Below are 21,319 nucleotides of genomic sequence, written 5' to 3'. Positions count from 1 at the left end.
GTAACAAGAAGTCAAATAAAGGGTGAATGAAAAGATATATGACCACATTTTCAAAAAATGTGCTTGGGTTTCCTTAAAAGAGTCATAACAAACATTCTTGTCTATCTGTTCGCCACCCTATAAACCTTGGCCCATTTTCTACAGTAAGGACTATATAATTTATATTGCTCTTTTTTTCCCTGATTCTTCATAAAGTTTTTGCTATCTACAACTAAAAATATCTGAAAACAGTTTCCAGACATGTAGCAGAATTGAATTTCTTACCTGAAAATGTGATGCTGAAGCCTTCATGAGAAATCAAAAAATCAGATATAAATCAAAGCGCAGTAAAATTTGCATTTTCAGTAATGAGCAAATAATCATGAGAGCTCTCCAGGTCAAAGGTGTGAAAAAACAGCTGGACACCTTTAAAAATATTAAAAAGGGGAAAAGACAAGCATTAAAAGGGAAGTTTTTTTCTCTTCCTTTATAAAGAGGTGACACAGAAAGCAAAACTTACAGTATATGGAAAGAGTTTTAGAAAAAGTCACACACGGAATCCAAACATGACACACAGAAAAGAAAACATGCAGAAAATAAAACTTGCAGAAAGAACTCGGGCTTAACCAATCCAAATGTGCAGTGTGGACGTTTGTTTAGCTCGCTGTAAATCAATCCCTCCCCTCAGAGGACTGATGGAATTCAGAGCTATTTGTATACAGCACTCTGAAAATCAAAATTTGTATGGTACAGATTTTATTCAAGTTCCTCTATGTCTCCTTCATTTATAACCTCTGTCATAGTCTTACTATTAAACCAGGAGATGTACATTAATAATTGGCTAAGACTTTGTATTCAGGTTTTATATTTTGCATTTTTGTCCAACAGAATTCTATCTTTTATTCTAACCTTCCAGGAAGTGCCCACAGATACAAGATTTGTGAACAGTCTTCCATATATACAGATTCATATTTTCTGGGACCAATCTTTTACTCAAGTCATGCCTGTTTTTTCAATTTTGAATTTCCATTAGGTTTTCAAATACAATTATTTACTGTAGGGAATAACGTTCTTCATGGAAAGGCTTCTCGTACGATTTACATTTAAAATGCCATATACATTTTAAACAAAAACCCAGCCTGTAAGAAGATTTTAAACAGCAGAAACTTCCAATATAGTTATATATATCATATATAGTTATATATATATATTGATAGGAATGGTTGGACTCGATGACCCGGTGGGTCTCTTCCAACCTGGTTATTCCATGATTCTATGATTCTATTATATATAGTTATATATATAATCACACATAATAGCATCCAAATGCCACTTTACTATATGTATTGCCTAAATATATATAATTTAAATTCAGATTTAAATCTGAAATCTAAGGTTCCTAATCAACAGATCAAATCTGCTTCTTCACGCTTAATAATCATGCAGAAGAACAACCAACAGGATCCCCACAGCTTTCACCAAACCTTTTGTGCTATTTAATAAGTAACTATTATTTTAATGTATTTTACCTCTTCTACTTTTCCTAAAAGAGACTAAAAGACATTTGTTCCGCTAATAATTTAAAGAATGTTTCTTTTGCGGAATAAACACAACATTTTAACACCGCATTCAAAGATATTTATTTTGCAAAATCATTCTTCCTCAGAAGACTGGCAGAAAGCACTAATTTAATACATAAAAGGGATTTTATTGCGTTTCTGTGTTTCAATTTTTTAAACACAGACATTATGTAGGCAGATGCAACTCCCATTAGATTCTTACCCTTGCCAGGTGACACTTCAGTTGTCCAAGTGCAGTTTAAAGAGTTTGGATAAAAATCAGGAAAACCTGGAGAGAGAACAAGCAAGAGGAAAAAAGTGAGGGAGAAAACCACACAAGTCATACAGAAGTCCTGTTTATTATTGAAAACATGTAAAAAGAAATCAGTTAGCTTTTTAAACTATCCTTAAAATTAAAAACAGGCTCAATTATTAGAGTAAGATGTTAATTCATCCAAAGCCATGACAAGCACCTTTGACAACGATCCATTTCTTCTTCCATTAGTCCTTGAAAAAGAGTTTATTTTTCATCTACAGCCTCTCCTGTTAGTTAATAGGATACAAAAATAGGTAAAACTTTGTTCCAGAGCTCTGCAACCATTAATTGCTATTGTAGCATTGCTTAAGAAGCAAGATTATTATTTTGTGTGAACTAAATTAAAACAAAGTATCTTGCATCTAATTGCAAGGGAACAGATTGATCGGAGCGAGCCCAGAGGAGCCACAAAGATGATCCAAGGGCTGGAGCAATTTCTGTACTAGGACAGAGATAGAGTTGGCACTGCTCAGCCTGGAAAAGGCTGCAGGGAGACCTCAGAGCAGCTTCCAGTACTGAAAGGGGCTCCAGGAGATCTGGGGAGGGGCTCTTGATCAGGGAGGGCAGGGATAGGACAAGGGGGAGAGGGTTTGGGCTGAAAGAGGGGAGATTGAGATGAGATCCTAGGGAGAAATATGTTCTGCTGTGAGGGTGGGGAGGCCCTGGCCCAGGTTGCCCAGAGCAGTGGTGGCTGCCCCAGCCCTGGAGATGTTCAAGGCCAGGCTGGATGGGGCTTGGAGCCCCTGATCCAGTGGGAGGTGTCCCTGCCCAGGGCAGGGGTGGAACTGGATGGGCTTTGAGGTCCTTTCTAACCCAAACCATTCCACAATCCTGTGATTCTCCAGCCTTGGTGTTGAGGTTCTGTTAAAAAGAAACCAAAACAACAAAAACCAAAAAACACACTACAAGATTTTCACATTATCACATCAACCAGAGCTCGCAGAGTACAGACTGAAGTGATGAGAGAAGTTGTGCTTAAATCAACATTGTTGCAGAATGGCACATGCCCACAGACTTCCTATCTCCTAACTTGGTTTCAATATTTTTAAAGCTAAGGAAGCCCAGCACCATTCCTGCCTCTTCAGAAATTCATGTTGCCAGGCAAAGAACTCCAGAACTTCCAGCTGACCCTTCAGAAAAAGACCATGACTTCTAGGAACCTGAAGTTTAGGGAACACAGTCAAATGATGGTTCTGGGAACCAAGAGCTTCCTAGGAGAGGACTAGAAGGATAAAAGAAGGACATTGCTTGAACAAAAATTACCTTTGCCTTTCAAAAAAAGCTTTTCCTTCTTCTTTAACCGAACCTGGTACGGCTCAGCCAGCCGGCTCCTACAACTATCTGAGGATAAAGCTCCAGACTCGATGAAACACCCATGGAAATGAGCAGATTTGGACAGGAAGAACCTGGACTTTAGCTCTTTGCTGAAACCCCCTCTCCTCTCAAGTCAGAGTCCACACCAAGCTTCTAAGAAAACGCAAAGGAGATGAAATGGTCCATTTTATAGAGCTCAGAGGGAACCACCTCCCTTCCGAGACTTTTCCACCCTGCACACCACACATCTCTGCCTCAGCTTCATCTCCTGCTACAAATCCTCTCCTACCTGAGCCTACGCAGCACAAAACAAAAGCCTCCATCACCAAAACAAGCCAAAGGGAGAAAACAAAGCCAGACCACACACTATCAGCCTCCAAAGCTGCTGGAAAGCACAGGACCTTGAAGGTTCTCCGTGCAAGGAGCCGACCTACAACATCACAGCACCAAGACCTGCCGGCACCGAAGTCACCTCCCTGTCCTGCTCATAAAAAAACCCTTACAAACATCTTACCAAGATTTAATGTACATTTATTCTTAACACGTGGAACATATAGTTTAAAGATTTCATACTGAATAACTGATATTCATTAAGCCAAAAAAGGAAAAAAGGGAGGAATTTACATCAAGTTTTTAGCTACATTGTCTGAAATACAAATATGCAGAATTCATCACTGAAAAATCTCAATTGCGTTTCTTCATCAGGAACTTCAACTGAACCTACAACTTTTTCACACCTCGATTAGAAAGAAAACAAAAAACAGGAAAAAAATACACTATAAGTTGATTGGCTGCTGAGACAGCAATGACTTTATCCACAGAGACCGGTACAGCATCCTCCAGGGAGGGATGTCTGGCAAGAGATTAAACAATTGTGTCTCGCTTTTGCAGGTCATCAACTCGGTAACTCGTCATACTATAAAGGGGGAGGAGAGGGGGACAAAACTGCAGGGGATCTCAGGGTATGTGCAATGTACAACGTCATATATATATACACACGTGGCAGCGCTCGGGCTGCGGCTAAAGGTTAAAACCAGTTCTAAGAGGTGATCTCAGGGTTATTCACACAACCCTGAAAGGAACCAGAAAGATTCTTCCCTCCTCCTCCTTTTAAGTGCAAATGGAGAAAACAGTCAGTTGCTGAGATAGAATTAAAACCCGAGCTCTCTCTTGCATCCAAGGGTCGACCAAGCTGCTACACAGTCTCCTTGGAAGCTCCACGGTCATGACTGGCTTCAGATGGAGCTCTAGGGCTTCAAAGATGCCGAGCGCCAGAGTAACTCGAACTCTTGGCTTGGAGCCCTGTGGCTCTGGTTGCAGAGCCAAACTGCAGAGCAGTTGGAATTATTCTTAGCACAGCTCAGCAAGTGCCCTCTCCATGCTCTCCTAAACCAGAGGACTCAAAATTATCAGAAAAACATTTACAGGTCTTGGCACGGATACAGAGAGCAAGTCATACGCAAGGATTCTTGAAAGAGATTTATGTTCATTCGAACTCTGTCCTGAAACAAACCTGCTGGTTTGGGGAACAAGGAGTAGGAGGCAGCAGGGCAGTCAGGAGAGGAGGCAGGTCTGGAGCCTCTGTCTGCAGGTTCAGCAAGGCAAAGACAACAAAAAGCTCCGCATTGTGGTGCAGAATGACCCACAGCTCCCCCAAATGATCAAGAACTGACTCCAACCTCATCCCACCACTTGGGCCCCAAGCGTTATGGAGTTTGGGATGTTCCAGGGGGGAAGGGAAGCCCAGTAAAGCTTCCTGATCTCCTGCTGCCTGACCAGAACATGCACACCTGCCAACTGCACAGCCTCCGTTCTCAGAACGTTGTTTTGCTAGCACTGGGAATGCTAATTAAAGCTTATCTAAACTATCTGGAAACTAGGAAAAAGCGTCTCCTGTATAAAGTACTTAGTTCTACACATTCATAAACACAGAGTCCCAAGCTTTTTCATCCTCCCCTCAACACAAATTTGAGTTGGACATTGAGGGGCTGGCGTATAGTTCAGAGACAGGAACGAAGCTGGGGAAGGGTCGGGAGAACAAGTCTTATGAGGAGCAGCTGAGGGACCGGGGACTGTTTAGCCTGGAGAAGAGGAGGCTGAGAGGAGACCTCATTGCTCTCTACAGCTCCTGGAAAGGAGGTTGGAGCCAGGTGGGTGCTGGGCTCTTCTCCCAAGTAAGAAGCGATGGGATGAGAGAAAACGGCCTCAAGCTGCACCAGGGAAGGTTTAGATTGGATATTAGGGAAGATTTCTTTACCAAAGGAGTGGTGAAGACCTGGCAGAGGCTGCTCAGGGCAGTGGTGGACCCTCCATCCCTGGTGGGGTTCAAAAAGCACGTAGATGTGGCACCTGGGCCATGGTTTAGTCAGCACAGTGGGGTTGGGGTAACGATTGGACTGAATGAGCTGTGACGTCTTTTCCAACCTTCAAGATTCTATGATTCTAAGAAATTTCACAGATTCTTCTGTCCCTCAGTCCAGCAAACGAGAAGCTTGCCAACAACTCACCTGCTGCTGCTGTTGATACATGGTGGTTTGCTGGCAAGGGAAGGGGTTGCCGGAGGATGTGCCTTGAGCGGAGAATTGATTGCCATAGGAATCACGTCTGGAGAAGAAACAGATGCATTACTTGTGTGACCACTCTCACAATCCCAGAGCTCCCAAACCGGGCCGAGCTGCTGCTGGGAACACCCCGCACAGACCTTTGTTGCTGCTGCGGCTGCGGGTAGCGGCTGGGAGAATACATCCCCGACTCCGGGCTGGAAGGCATGATGTTGGGCTGCGGAGTTCCGCTTGCTAAGTTGCCCTCAGGTCCCCTGCCGGGCTCCGTCCTACAGGGAAGCAAACACAAAGACCGCACACGTCCAACTTGAATTCACCCTCGCTCCTCAAATGGATCAGGAAAGTCACAATGGGAAGTGAAAGCGATCGTTTCACGAGGTTCAAGCACCCACCTCACTCTGTCGTAAGGACCTCCGTAGGAATAGTGTTGCCGCTGTCCGATGGCCATATTACCCATCCCTGGACCTGCAGCACGATTGTAAGGGTCACCCATACCACTGTTGGGGCCCTGCCCTGAGGACATGAAGGGAACGCTTCCAGGCGCTGAAACACGGAAAGAACCACCAGTAAACACATCTTTCTAACGCAGACGTAGACAGGCCCTGTCTCCTGGGGAAGGAGGGCAAGCAGAAGGTCTCCTACAGCTAATTCCAGCATAGAGAGACAGGGATTAGTACTCAAGATGAGGGAAAGGAGCACACGAGGACCTCCTCACCTTTCCTCACACTGCTGTAAGGATCTTTATTTGGCTCATAAGACATGTGACCCATCATGTCAGAGGTATTCATGCTGGGCTGGTACCCTGGATTTGGAGTCATGGAGTTCCGCTTTTGGAACGTAGGATCACTACCATCAGCAAAGGCATCCTGAAGGCCCACCGAGTTACTCCTGATCCAAAAAAAAAACCACAACAGGATTATAGAGGTCCACCATGCTCCTCAGGATACCTTTCCCCACGTTTTTTCTCAGGTGTTGCTGTCCCCTAGGATCACAGTCACACTCCTCCAACAAAGTCACAAAGAACTGCCCTTCTACAAAACTGTCCTTGACCCCAAACCCAAAGGAATCACTATTCTCACACAGATCCAGAGCCAACGGTGTTGCTGTAAGCCATGAACGAAGGAGCAAAGCCAGGGAGCCCCACCACAAGAGCCATCTGTGGTAGGGACCCAGCAGCACCCTTGCAGTCACACTGGGAGCGATGGTTTCATACCTGATGCCTGGCAAAGGGGGCATCTGGCTGTGTGGCGTAGACGCTGGAGTTGGTGGCTTCAAGTCTCCTCCTTCTGCCATGGAGCTGCTGGTGGACTGAGGCACCTGAGGGCCCTGCATGGAGCCTGAACCCGCTGCAAGAACAGAAACGCATGAGCAGAGAGCCCTCCAAGAGACAGAGATGAACCACGGCCAAAGAAGTACAAGGAGCAAAACGCTGCAAGGAGAACCTGGGCCAGACTTCCCAGAAGAACCACGTGCAGTAGCATAAAGCTGAGAGGACATGTTTGCTCTCATTGTGACTTTATTCTTTACCACGTTCTTTTACACAAGGCGCCACCACCATGGCACCATGTTGTGCTGCCCAGGACATCTCACTCCAAAGGCTGATGCTCTACAGTGCACCTTCATGTTCTCTTTCTGTCGAGAAAGAAGGCGGGTTTGAGCCCTCTCCTGGAAGCGCGAGCCCTCTCCTGGAAGCGCGAGCCCTCTCCTGGAAGCCTCACCATCTTTTTAGTGATAGAAACTCCAGGATGTAAGCGGAAATCACCAAGTTAACTCTGAACAAGGCTCTGCCCTTCCAGAGGGGTTAATTCATGCAGGTCAATTCAAGCACCACTCCCAAGGATTCCTGGAACAGGGAATGCCGGAGATGCCAGATCTTTCACTGAACAACCAAACCCGTCCAGCAAGTTCCCTGGCTCCATACAGGTTGCTTTACACTACAGTAAGCTTTCATGAAAAAATCTCAGGCCATCATGTGTGATCCAGCTGTGCCACCGGCTCGAGGAGCTCTCCCTGCCCCAGATCACTGTGACACTGCCAGCTCTCAGGTTCATACACTCCTCGCAGCTGGCAAGAGCTGAACTCTTCATTAATGTTTCCATTAGTTACCATCCCCAGCACGCGATATCCCTCGGCTTCAGCCCTGCTGCTTGATGAGTCATTTCAGCTCTTCATTAAAATCCACCGAGGTCACGTCCAGGCCATGTTTGTTTACACCCCACCTTCCTGGCACCCTGTCCTCTTCTTCACGGCTCCCTCCCAGCCCAGGGAGGCCTTGGCAGAAGGAGGAGCAGAGGCAAGCTCAGCGGGGAGTTTCATTCATGGGCCCTCCCCGCCGTTCTCCTTCCCGTTCAGCTCCGCTCGCTTCCCCCAGAAATTCACCGTTTGGAACGCTGGCATCGGCAGGAAGAGGCCTCGAGACATTCCCCACCTCGCTGCCAGTTGGTGCTTGTCCCCACCCCCTGCTGTCCCTCCCACTCACAAATTCACACACGCTTGGAGCCAGGCCAGTTCCATTACTCTGGGAATTAAAACCCAACGGCAGACTGATTCCGCACCCCGGGGACGCGCCGCAGTTTGTGAGCAGGAACCCAAGCTGGGCTGCAGGAAACCCGCGCCACGTGCCTGCGCGGCACCACCCGGCCCAGCCAAGGCCCTTCTGTGAATACGTTTGGGTTTGGAGGGTTATGAATGCACACTACATGGAAAACAGCTCCAGCACCGAGACCTCTACCTAGAGCATTATCCTGCAAGGCCTTTGGATGCTCTGCAGCCTCAAAAAGCAGCCAATGTGGAATCATGCCGCGCGATCCTCAATTCACAAAGTTCCAAGGGCCACAACAGGCTGGAACGAAGGAAAATCAAAACCAATGGATTATAAAGTCCGCAAGAAGCACAAAGTGGTGTCTGCGTGGGATGCCTCAGCCCTTTGTCCAAGTGACGGGACTTCAAAATCATACAATCATGGAACAGTTTGGGTTGGAAGGGACCTCCAAGCCCACCACTTCCACCCCTGCCATGGGCAGGGACACCTTCCACTGGATCAGGGGCTCCAACCCCCATCCGACCTGGCCTTGAACCCCTCCAGGGATGGGGCAACCACCACTGCTCTGGACAACCTGTTCCAGGGCCTCCTCACCCTCACAGCAAAACATTTCGTCCTAAGATCTCATCTCAATCTCCCCTCTTTCAGCTGAAAACCATTTCTCCTCATGCTATACCTGCACTCCCTGATTAAGAGCCTCAGCTGCTGTCCACTTGGCTTTCAAACAGGGAAGGCTTTGGAGTCTGGAGATGAAGTTGAGAATGCGATTTGTGTTGTGTACTACACCCTCTGTTTGGGCTGATCCAGAGGAGCGAGAGAGAAAGGAGGAAAAAGGAAGCAGAAGAGGAGGATGAACATGGACTGATACAGCTTAAAGGATCAGAGCAGCCCTCCAGTACTGAAAGGGGCTGCAGGAAAGCTGGGGAGGGGCTCTTGATCAGGGAGTGCAGGGATAGGATGTGGGGGAACAGTTCACAGATCACCTGCACCACGGCCCTTGAAGGCAGAGTCACCACCTTCACACACTCCTGTATTGGCGAAAACAAAACAAAATATGATGCACCACCTCATCCATCCTGACAGGCATCTTGGCTGACATCCTACAAGTCCCAGGCTCCAAATGCTCTGAACATCTTTGTTCACCTCCTGGCATCTCAGAGGGCAAGAAAGTTTTTAGAAGGAGGTGGGGATGGATCTGTAGTCTAGTTTAAGCAGAACTCAGACACCGCTTTAGACAGGTCGCTCTAATGACACACAAGTTGCTTTATCTCACAAAATACACCAGGTTTGGAGCTACACCAGGACAGGCTTCCTGACGAGCGAAACAACACGATTTAGTTCTTTATAAAAACCACCACTCTAACTGAGCAGATAAATGTAGTTGCCAACAGATTATTCGGACAAGCACGCTGTCGATCAAGGGCTTAGCGGGGCTGAAACCCAACTGCAGCACAATCAAAAAAGGGTTCATTATTCCCCTTCCTCAGAAGCCAGACAAAGGTAATGCTGGGTTTCTGAACCAAAAAGGCATTTTTTGCAAAAATTACAGGAACTTCACAGCAGATAAAGCTTACTTCACGTATAGGAACAGGTTCCTGACCAGAAAAAAAAGCATCTGAACGTTTTACTTATAAGACAAAGTGGAAAATCTGAAGCTTAAAGGGTTGGCAAGCTCAGCAGTGATTCAAGTCATGAACCTAAAGCAAATAAGACAGAGTGGATCAGACTTCATGAAGACCAAAATGCACAGCAGGCACTGTTGGCCTGGACCTCATGTCCTCCTTTAACTTCTGCATTGAACACTATGCTTAATTATTCCAAAACCGGAGCCTCCCATCAAATCTGAAACAGCAGTTCATTTGAAAGGGCTTGAATTCTAGAGCACTCAACCCGTAATAGGCTCGTGGAGCTCTCTGGGCACAAAGCCTCCAAGTTCTCACTGTCTCCTCTGGCGCAAGCATCCATTGCACACCCTAAACCCAAGTCTGAACTCACCTGGAGACGGAGGCTGGATCTTCGTCTGAGATTTCTTTGAATCGGCAGCTGCAAAGATATCCGGAGGGGGGTCTTCACCTCGCTCTATCTTGCACTTGAAGGCGTAGAGACACTGGATGTACTGCTTCTTCAAAGAACTAGCTGCGCTGCTGGACGTGCCCACGTTGAGATTGGTGGCTAACTCACACCACTTCTTGTTTTTGCTGACCTGCACAACCAACCAAGAGGCTCTAAACTCAATATCCAAGTTCCTTCTCCTCCAATACATTTTCTAGGAAGAAAGCAACACTCCCCAGCTAAAACAAAGGACGCTCTAAGGGCTAAGCAAGGCAGACACAGTTGTGTTCAAACTCAGAACTAGTAGTAAACTCTCTTCCCCACCTAGAGATCATTTGAATAGGGACAGACTGCAAATCAAATTAGCCATGAGATCAGTTGACAGCCTGATGCAAAGTCAATAGAATCATGGGGTGGTTCAGGTTGGAAGGGACCTCAAAGCCCATCCAGTTCCAACCCCTGCCATGGGCAGGGACACCTCCCACTGGATCAGGGGCTCCAAGCTCCATCCAACCTGGCCTTCAACCCCTCCAGGGATGGGGCAGCCACCACTGCTCTGGGCAACCTAGGCAAGGGTGTCCCCACCCTCATAGGAAAACACTTCTCCAAGATCTCATCTCAATCTCCCCTCTTCCAACTGAAAACCATGCCTCCTTGTCCTATCTCTGCACTCCCTGATCAAGAGCCCCTCCCCAGCTTTCCTGGAGCCCCTTTCAGCACTGGAAGCTGCTCTAAGGTCTCCACGGAGCCTTTTCTCTCCAGGCTGAACAACCCAGCCTATTAAGGAAGCATTAAAAAGCATTTTTAAAATTATTATTAGCATTATTTAAAAAAGTAAAAGCAAAATAAACAGGTAAGTGGGAAGCCAGGGCTACCCCAGACCTACAAAGCTACTTTGAATCGTGTGGCCCATTGACTTGTGACTGCCAGACAGGAAGCAGCTCTGACCACAGACACCTGGTCACCCACCTCAGTCAGTCCTCTGATCTCCTTCTCTGAGATGCAGAGCCGGTAAAGGACCAAGGGCTTCCTGCCCACCGCTGGCAGATTTGTCATGCCCATGGCCTTCTCTTCAGTAAAGGCCAGGTAACGATCGACCCAGAGCTTCCTCTCGGGCTCACCACCCAGCTCGTAGAGTTTGGTGATCTTCTCATTGGCTGTAGTAGAGGAACTGGACTTCTAGGAGAAGGAAAGAGATACCAGCAGTGAGCAGCACAAAACCAGCTGGCTTACAGCAGAGAGGGTTTCAAAAAGGCAGTCAGGGAAGAGCTCCAAGTTCTGCTCAAGAACAGCTTTATATTAGACCCACACTTGTATCAGACAAACATCAGGCAGGCATTATTCGACAAAGGTATCTCAAAAATCAGCTGCTACTCAAGGAATTCACAGAACGTGTGTTTTCAAAAGTGAAAGGTGTCAGGAATGCCACAGAAACCAAACAAACCTCAAGGAGTCTTTGCAGAGAGCCATCTCTTTGAGGCATCCTTTGTGGGCTCATTTGCTAAATACAGGAGAAAACATTTAATTCAACTGCAAAGGAGTTTCCCCCTGGCTACTGCACCCTGCCAGGGTGAGAGCTGCCTCTGGTCAGCCTCTTCTCCTACTCAAGAGGGAGATGCATGCCTCAAAGGAAAGCTAAGATTTGAAGCACCTGTGACCTCAAAGCCCCTCCAGTTCCACCCCTGCCATGGGCAGGGACACCTCCCACTGCATCAGGGGCTCCAAGCTCCATCCAACCTGGTCTTGAGTGAGAGGTGTCCCTGCCCATGGCACAAGATGGAACTGGATGGGCTTTGAGGTCCCTTCCAACCCAAACTATTCCATGATTCTATGATACTAAGAAGCCATAACACGAGCAGAAGTGAGAGATCTTCTCAACGTTCTCGCAGGCAGCTGGTAGCACAAGTATCAAACTTCCAGAGCATTTGCTGTCCTTCAAGTAGAGACTATGGGCTCAGAAACTGCTTGTTTTGCTGGCTCTTTTGAGACTGGTAGCAGCAATGCAAAGAAAAACATTCCCTGAAGAACCTGTTTGCCTCCCTCTTCTGGCTTTAATACAGGATTAGGAAGAGGTTTGTTTGGGAAACAACTGTAACACTTTAGAGTCCCACCTCCCAGCTGAGAGATGAGAACCAAGTAGCTCCAAGCCTACACCAGAAACAAACCCCGCGTTGTTCACACTCCTTTGGGCAGTTTCACTCTGGCAGGTGATAATTCCTAATACTGAATCATTTTGCAAGTGTAATTGATTGCTCCCAAAGGGCTGGGAAATGCTCCTCTTCATTTCTCAACGGTTTATGAATCCAGAAGCAAACCTCTCAATTGTTCCCTCATAAATCCTAAAAAACCTCTTGTAAACACTGTTGAACCACTGTTCCAAGATGGATCTGTTCTAGGTACAGTTCAAGCCCAGCCAGGGCTGGCCACATCAAGTATAATTCAATTTTCCTACACTGAGCACTTCAACAAGGTGGTTTTTACCTTTACACTTTGGATTCAAGCCACACACTACACTGATTAGGTATTCAAAGGACCCGGGGACTTGGGAAAGGTGACCCAACAGGTCCACCTGTGCAGGTACCTTCTCCCCACTTATCAAAGGCCCAAAAGTGCAACGAGAATGTATAAATAAAGTGTGCCAGGCATCCATCAGGAATTCTAGAGAGGCTTGAACTCTTGAGTCACAAAGAGGGGAGGACACAAGAATTCTGATAGAGAAGTCCCTTTCCTGGCCTTAATGAGGGTCGGTGGGTATGGCAGCCTCACCATTCAGGCTCCTCCACAGAACTTATTACACATGGATTTAGTGGTTTATTGCAGAGCCCTCTCCAAAACACACTTGTCAAGACAATTATTTCTTTGAAATGAGTGTCCTACTCACTCATCACACTCAAGTTAAAATCCTGGTTGCAAGGAGCAATCGGATCACACGCTACAAGGACAACTTCTCTACAGCGAGAAGTCTGTCCAGGGTAAGGAGGAGGAACCCAATCGTGTTCTCTCAGGAACCACAGTCACCACTAGACAGATGCACTGTTCCAGTTACTGTGTCATGGTTTTATCTCCCTGGATGCTGACAAGGATGGAAGTCATTAGAAAAACGAAAACATTTTACCTTTGACTTGGATTCTGCTTTGGGTGTCCCATCTGCCTTATTGTTCAATTTAGTTGCGGGTGTTAATTTGACATCCCCAAGGCCTATCATTTCAGGGCTTGCTGCCATCCCTAGGAAGTCAGAAGAATCTTTAACACCGATTCTCAATATGGGACAACGAAATCAATGCAACATTTGACAGATGGTACCGGCTTACCTGCAGAGTTATTAGCCATGTTCCCACCCATCGGATAGGGCGGGCCCTGGGGGTTCATCATGCCAGCCATACTGTTAATTCCCTGTCCGTAAGGAGGTCCAGTGCCCATCATCCCACCTTGGTTCATGTTGGGATAACCAGGAGGCCTATAGAAAGCAAGGATAAAAGACATTCACTCCAAATACTGAGCATTAAGATCTTGTCCTCAAAAGAAGCAGGTTTGCTAAGAGAAGTCTACAAAGGATGTGGAGAACTGACTTTCCCCAGCTTCCTTCTCCAGCAAAAGACAAAAGATCAGGTGCTACCTGACAGTTCAGCTGCCCTAGAGTCTCATTCTCAACAGAAAAGGGGATGTAAACTAGCTCGCAAGAGGGAGCTCAATTCTGAACCTTTTCACCATCGGTCTTGTTCTGCTGCACCCGTAAAACAAACTTCATTCTAGTTGTTGTCTTCACAGGGAAGAACAGACCTGCAAACACCTCAGCCCTGTGAGAAGAGTTTATTTGTAGAGATCATAGAATCATAGAATCATAGAATAACCAGGTTGGAAGAGACCCACCGGATCATCGACTCCAACCATTCCTATCAAACACTAAACCATGTCCCTCAGCACCTCGTCCACCCGTGCCTTAAACCCCTCCAGGGAAGGTGAATCAACCCCCTCCCTGGGCAGCCTCTGCCACTGCCCAATGACCCTTTCCATGAAATAGCTTTTCCTAATGTCCAGCCTAAATCTCCCCTGGTGGAGCTTGAGGCCATTCCCTCTTGTCCTGTCCCCTGTCACTTGGGAGAAGAGGCCAGCTCCCTCCTCTCCACAACCTCCTTCCAGGTATCTGGAGAGAGCAATGAGGTCTCCCCTCAGCCTCCTCTTGTCCAGGCTAAACACCCCCAGCTCTCTCAGCCGTTCCTCATAAGGCCTGTTCTCCAGCCCCCTCACCAGCTTCATTGCTCTTCTCTGGACTCGCTCCAGAGCCTCAACACCCTTCTTGTGGTGAGGGGCCCAGAACTGAACCCAGGAGTCGAGGTGTGGCCTCACCCGTGCTGAGTACAGGGGGAGAAGAACCTCCCTGAATATTAAATATTTCCTAAGTATATCATTAGCGAAGAATTCCAAAACCCTGCTTGTCCAAGTGTTAGACTCTTAAGATTGATGAACAAGTCTCCAAGGTGGGCAAACCTTCCAAGAAAAGTGTGTTAAGTGTCACTCAACTTTTGGGTTATTCCATCCACAGCTCTGAAAGAGAGACGCAGCACAAGAAAGGGACCAGGAGAAACCTCGTTCCTCACCTCGTCTGGATGGAGTTGGCAGCTGCGTGCATGGCAGTGGCGGCTGCTTCTTGTGCTTTGCGATTCATGCCAGCGGGCGGGGGACACATCCCTGTCCCCACCTGCGGCGGGATATTTGCCATGTTGGGTCCGTAGGGCCTGTTCCCCATGGCCGCGTGGCTCATCCTCCCGGGAGGAAGCCCGCTGTACGGCGGCACACCCGTCTGCCCGTGCATCTGGCTCCCTGCTCCCATCGGGTTCATGCTTCCTCCCATTCCCGGACTGGGATAATTGGCATTGGACATCGCGTTGTAGTTTGGCTGCCTGGGAGAACCTCCTGAGGAGATAAAAAGAGAGAACGACAACATCGCTCTACCAGTTAGTTTATGAATCACCATAAAAAAAAAAAATCTTCTATCAGCAAATATTTAAAGATCACTAACAGATGAGGGGGAGTGTTAACACCTCAAGAAAAATTCGAAGTACTTCGATATAAGCCACAAAAAAAAGGTGTTTTGACATAGCCAAGCAGCAATATCGATTCAAAAGCTGCCTGAAACTCTCCCAAGGCAAAACTGAGTGGAGGAGGGGATTTGAAAAGCTCACTCAACCCTTTTCCTTCCCCTCCAAAGAAAACCAGCCCTTCTCATCTTTTACATTGGACGTACGACCTATTTTTAAATGAGGAGGAAGGCTCCTAGGTTTAGAACTACACCTAGTCCTGAAACCACTGCATTCCATCCGTCTCAACACAAATGAAGCACGGTTCCTTCCAGCTTGGAAGGAGCACACTGTTTTGTATAACCCACACATGAAGAAGGGACAAATAAAGCCAGTTTATCAAGGACAAGAGCCAGGAGCTGACTGTGCCTCACCTTGAGGTCCGTACTGCCCACCCTGGGCTCCGTAGCTTCCCATGGAGTTCTGCTGGTACGGCCCCATTCCAGCGTGCATCTGGCCTCCCGAAGACTGACGGGGAGATAAGGCTGAGCCAGGCTGGGGTGAGCTGTACTGGGGCATCTGAGGGTTCCTCTGCATGTAACCTGGTCACCCGGGGAGAGGAGCAAACTTATTAGTGCAAAGTATCCAGAGGTGCCTCTGGACACACACGTTCTTAGGGAACAGCAGCCCCTGGGAGCCACTCACAAACCCCTTTCAGCAGCAGCCGAGACACATTTTACAGTGGTTGCTATTAAGGAGACAGCGTTATCTGCTAAGATAACGGATCCAATTTCCTGGTTTATGCAGAAAAAAAAGCCCTTAGTGTCACAGGAGCAGACAGCACCACTCTAAATCCTGGGGGCTTCTCGTCATCGCTAGTTTTCGTTTGCTTATTTGCCTCCTCAGGGTGACAACTTTCAGCCAGGAGAACTGAAGCTTTACCTGACTTTCCCCCCACATCAACCTTATTCTCTTAGGGGGAAAACGTGCAATATTATTGTGAACGCCCCTCATTTTGAAGCTTAAGGTCATGGACAAACAGCATTTGTAGAAAAGCCAGTCAGAAGCCAGAGAAAACATCTTAGAAGCCACTCTAGGAGCCTGGATGGAACGGTAGAGGCCAACCAACCAAAATGAGCTCAATTTACTGCAAGGTGCCTAAACATTCAGAGGTTTTAAAGGGGCAGCTTTTAAATGCTACCTCACCATAGAATCCACGTTATCAGGCCAGGCAGTTTTTAGTTACACAGCTAGCTTTACAATTAAGTCTTTTAACTCATGCCACACACCTCGATCTTGCGCTGTGCTTGACTGGTTCACGGAAGGATGCATGATACTGTCCGACTGGCCGCTGGGCGGTCGGGGTGGCATCTGATTGCCTACACCGCAAACAGGAGAGGGGTTAATCACAAAAACTCCACACCACAAAGCCCAGGAGGCAAGAGTATTAAACACCAGGACTACAACTTGAGGAGCAGGGTATGTTAGCCGCAGCGAAGGAAAACAAGCAAGATTAGTCACGTTAACCCAGCGAGATGACAGTGCTGGTTTACCAGCCTTCTCACCCATCCTACTGCGTCCTTTAACTGTTCAAGGTGTTCGAAAGCCAACAAGTGAGATCAAAGGACCTCAAATAACCGGCCAATTCCTCCCCACTGGCCATTGTAATTCACTCCTCAGCTGCACAAGGCAGCCCCACTAGAAGATCAACACGTGCCAAGAAGAATTACCTGGTACTGCAGCAGGTGAAAGCGGACCGGAGCGGGACTGAGCAACGCTGGCTGGAGACCCGACCGGGGATGGGGAGGGTCCTCTGATGCCTGGCAGGTGAGGAGAGGTATGCGGAGAGAAAGGAGACTGAGCTGGGTTACTCTGCTCTCCTTGACTGCTGGAAATCCCTGACGTGCTTACTCCAGGACTCAGGGCTCCTTCTGTACCCACGGGGAGATCAGCTATTGAGCCAGACAGGTCCTGCAACACACAGAGAGACAGATCAGGCCAAAAATAAGAAGACATGGCACTGTGATCTCCCGTATCAGTAAGAAAGAGCGTGTTTCTCCCTTAGGGATGCTACAAATAGAAATCCGTGAACTCTGTTCATGTTATTGTCAGCAATGAAGGCAGCTGTAGACACCAGTAACTGCCAAACGCGTCTTATCCTGCTGTCTGTCTCCAAACCCAAGAGTTCCCCAGCCGGTTTGCTGAGCGCTTGCTGATGGTCCACACAATCGGCTGATTCTCCTACTTGCTTCTTAGAATTCAGTTTAGAGGCGAGAAATTAAAGAATGCATCAACGATACACAGAGAACTGCAAACAGAGGAGACTGTCCACGTGATGATGGCTTGGAAGCAAAACATGGCTCAGCCTCTGAAAGACAGAAAACTCGTGCCTCACCATAATTAATTCATAAACCTCAGATGAGCTGGGAAACTACTCACTGGCGATGGATAAAACCAAATGAAACAGAGATTTAAAAGAAAACCATAAAGTACTTTTCAGGGTTCCCACTTCCTTTTCTTCAAAGACAGCAAAAATTAGCAATTGCAGTATCAGCCTATCAAGTTCAGCGTTTCACCGGGGCAAGGCTAGAAAACACCTTTCCTATCATGTGTATCCACCCTGAAGTAGAAAAGCATAAAAAAACTTACGGAAGTTAAAACCTCAAACTGTCACAGCAGCAACTGCAAAGCGATGGCACCAAATATCATCCGGGAAGTCTCGAAAACCAGGGATACTTCCCAGATGATGATGTGCAGATCCAACACGCGCAATAATAAGGTTCAGCAGCAGTTCAGGCTTAGTCAAGACAGAGGCAGCAGTCGAGAACTTGAATGGAAAGCTGGGAAATCACAACTACTCCAGTGATGCAATGAAATCTTTGCCAGAGATTCAAAGGATGAAGAAGTGGGAGACCAAAGCTTCTCAGGACTTCACCCGTCCTTCCTAAGTCTTTCAGAGTGACCAACCTCAGATCCAAACCATTCCGGACTGAGCCCTGAATTTCAGATCAAATCCCTCCACACAGAATCCAGCCGACCAGCATGACCAGAGCCAACATCATTTAAACACCAAGCAGAAAGGCCGAGCCAACTGATAAATAGCTTGGACACCCCAGTCTTGTTTACACTGACTCGATGATGCCTTGTTTAGCAGCAGTTGGGATAGCATTTTCCCAGCTCTGTGCAGCACAGGAGGACTCGGGATACAAGATACCGCAAACTCAGCCTGCAGAAGAGCCCTATCGCTCTGCAACACCTGCCTGCCAGGTGATGTGGGAAAAGGCTCTGGCAGCACGTCCCCAGCATCTAGGCTCACCACATCCTAGAAAGTGGAGAACTGGAGTTACCGAAGAATAAAATATGACCCAAACGCCTCATCACACTTAGAATCATAGAATCACCAGGTTGGAAGAGACCCACTGGATCATCGAGTCCAACCATTCCTATCAAACACTAAACCATGTCCCTTAGCACCTCGTCCACCCGTGCCTTAAACACCTCCAGGGAAGGTGAATCAACCCCCTCCCTGGGCAGCCTCTGCCAGTGCCCAATGACCCTTTCTGTGAAGAATTTTTTCCTAATGTCCAGCCTAAATCTCCCCTGGTGGAGAGGGGAGGTTGGACAGTGACATTGGGAAGGACAAATGGGGGGTACCAGCTGCATCACATTCCGTTGTTGGTTGCAGCAGAACCATCTTGTCTATTTTAACAGTTGATCAAAATGCTTCTACAAACACCGGCAAATGCTACGTTTGAGCTGAAAATGCCAGTCTGTCAGTGGGGTGACTTAGCACATCGCCCGTCCTTCCTCCTCTCCATTACTGCCTCTGTTAGAGATCACTTCCTGCACAGCTATCTTGGAGGTAGATTTGTTCAAACATTACCTTCCTGGAAAAAACCCCTTTGTTTTATTTCAATGAAGGCTAAAAAAATGCCTAAAAAGCCTAAAAATAGCATCTAAGATCTCTTGCAATTTTCACTGCCTTCCATTGTAACATCAAAAACGTTGCTCATTTACGCAGCTCCTTGTTTTCTTTTCCTCCTGGTCAACTTTGACAAAACCCACATTCCTCCCATGGAAACCACTGGAAGTGGGAGTAAAAAGACAGTATTTTCAACATTTTGCATTAAAAAGCATCAACCAACACAAACAACCGAGAGCAAAACGCTCCTCTCCCTGGGACTCGCTGCACCTAATTCTGCCTCCGGTGTGAGACCCACCTCTCAGCTCCCCTCTGAGTAGTGAAGGGATCAGAATGTCCAGAAGCCAATTCAGTCCAAGCTAAGATGAGACAGTAAAAAACAGTATTTCCCTTAAACACATTAAGGTATTTTTAGTCTGAATCGCCAAATGCGGTTTTCATCATCACTGAAACAAAGCTGGAGGCCAAACCCCTTTGCAGGAGATTTTAAAATCCCCGCCCCAAGAGCTCGTGGCATTTCAGAGCTATCAAATCCTCAAGCCCAGAGGGGCAGAGCCCAAAGCTACAGAGATGAGCTATTTCTATGCTCAGAGGAAAAAACACAATATAAATGTACACCAAAGAAAATATAAGCCTGAAAGGACAGATACACAGCAACGGTGCAAGGTGAAACGTGAATATCCCCTTCCATTAGCAGGAGTGAGCAGCCTGCTTCTCCGAGAGGCAAAGGAGAAGGTTTGCCTCCAGGATCTGAGAGGGGTCACTGGAACCAGGAATATTCATACATGAACCAGGCAGAACGAGGGGATACAGCTTAGTAACGCCAGGCAGGAAAAGATCTGCAAGATGTGAAGCCAAACAATGTTAAAAACAGTTTGAAAATTACCTCCTAACCCACCAGCTAACGACCTTTAAAGCTGATCTCGTCAACTTCACCTATGCATCAAGGCTTAACCTAAGTACTGCGAGTCATTTAAAAACGCTGGTTTAATTAAGCAGGTTAATATAGGGTTGCTTTAGACGTGTAAGCGAGGGATCCCTGCCTTGCTAGCGCACCATCATGGACCTCGTACCCAGGAAGACACCAGCCTTTCAGCTCTGAGATCACAAACAGGACCATCAAAATCAACTGGTGAAGTGACTTTCACCTCTAAAGATCAGTAAGTTTTACACATTCAAACAATAAAGCCATTTCCCAGCAAAGATGCCAGCACAGCAGCGTTTACCAAGTGTTATCCAGCAGGACTAAGTTTCTTGGAAGCGAGACTGATGCAAGGGGAAGGTGAGAAGCCAGGACTGGAACACCTAAAAGCAACCAGCACATCCATAAGGGACTCTTTTCAACCTATCAAGTCATTTTTTTCCCCATCTATCAAGTAATTTTCCCAGGATGCCGACCGTCAAGGCACAGAGTAGAGTTTTTAACCAAACCTGACGGGTGCCATCCAGCTCCCATCTACTCAAGAGGGGAAATAGAACTCAAGGCTACCCATAAAATGGTCTGTAGAGAAACAGAGAAGCCTTTCAAATAGAGCAAATCTCATTGAAGTCATGGAGTCCCGCTGCCGGCAGCAGGTTCTGGATCGAGCCCAAGAGGAGAGGGCCAGCAAGGTTTTATTTGCCTCCCACAGAGCATCAGGAGGGGACCTGGAACTAGACGGTGGCCCCAGGAGAAGGGCTCTCCTCTCCCCTCCTCCCGCCAGCGCAGCCAATCGAGCCGAGCCGGGAGGTGAGGCTCCACAGCCGTAACTCTGCCAACTTGAAGGAAACGTCAGGGGCTGGAGAATTTCCTCACGTGTTTCCAATGTGGTTTCTATGCATTTTATTGCTCATTTGCAGATCAAAAATGCTGGAGGGATTCCAACTATTTCACACAGAATCTCACACTCCCGGCTGGCTGCAGTCCCAAAGCCTGAGTTTCTTCCCTTGAAATACTGCCCAGTGTTACTTTGGGATGTGACCTGATAGCGGAAGCCCACGGGGACCCTGAAACGATAATCGTTCCAGCTGCGATTGGTTGCCCAGCGCTGGCTGATGCCAGCACGGGTTTGTCAGT

General features: G+C 47.4%; 1 protein-coding gene across 1 annotated transcript in view; it reads right to left on the bottom strand.

The window, feature by feature from the left end:
* Window positions 1-21,319, bottom strand: part of LOC138733954 (AT-rich interactive domain-containing protein 1A-like) — a 777,561-nt gene that overhangs the window by 11,273 nt on the left and 744,969 nt on the right. Inside the window, exons 4-16 of the mRNA XM_069881476.1 lie at window positions 17,072-17,312; window positions 16,631-16,720; window positions 15,776-15,943; window positions 14,922-15,237; window positions 13,635-13,780; window positions 13,439-13,548; window positions 11,293-11,502; window positions 10,267-10,474; window positions 6,943-7,075; window positions 6,445-6,617; window positions 6,122-6,272; window positions 5,870-5,998; window positions 5,676-5,772 (exon numbers count right to left, since the gene is read on the bottom strand). Of these exons, the coding sequence (XP_069737577.1) occupies window positions 5,676-5,772; window positions 5,870-5,998; window positions 6,122-6,272; window positions 6,445-6,617; window positions 6,943-7,075; window positions 10,267-10,474; window positions 11,293-11,502; window positions 13,439-13,548; window positions 13,635-13,780; window positions 14,922-15,237; window positions 15,776-15,943; window positions 16,631-16,720; window positions 17,072-17,312 (2,172 nt within the window). The remainder of the gene's footprint in view (window positions 1-5,675; window positions 5,773-5,869; window positions 5,999-6,121; window positions 6,273-6,444; window positions 6,618-6,942; window positions 7,076-10,266; window positions 10,475-11,292; window positions 11,503-13,438; window positions 13,549-13,634; window positions 13,781-14,921; window positions 15,238-15,775; window positions 15,944-16,630; window positions 16,721-17,071; window positions 17,313-21,319) is intronic.

The sequence above is a fragment of the Phaenicophaeus curvirostris genome, unplaced genomic scaffold (genome assembly GCF_032191515.1).
Source record: "Phaenicophaeus curvirostris isolate KB17595 unplaced genomic scaffold, BPBGC_Pcur_1.0 scaffold_50, whole genome shotgun sequence".
NCBI classification, from domain to species: domain Eukaryota; kingdom Metazoa; phylum Chordata; class Aves; order Cuculiformes; family Cuculidae; genus Phaenicophaeus; species Phaenicophaeus curvirostris.
Note: the sequence above shows the minus strand (reverse complement) of the source record. Positions and strands in the feature narration are given on the sequence as shown.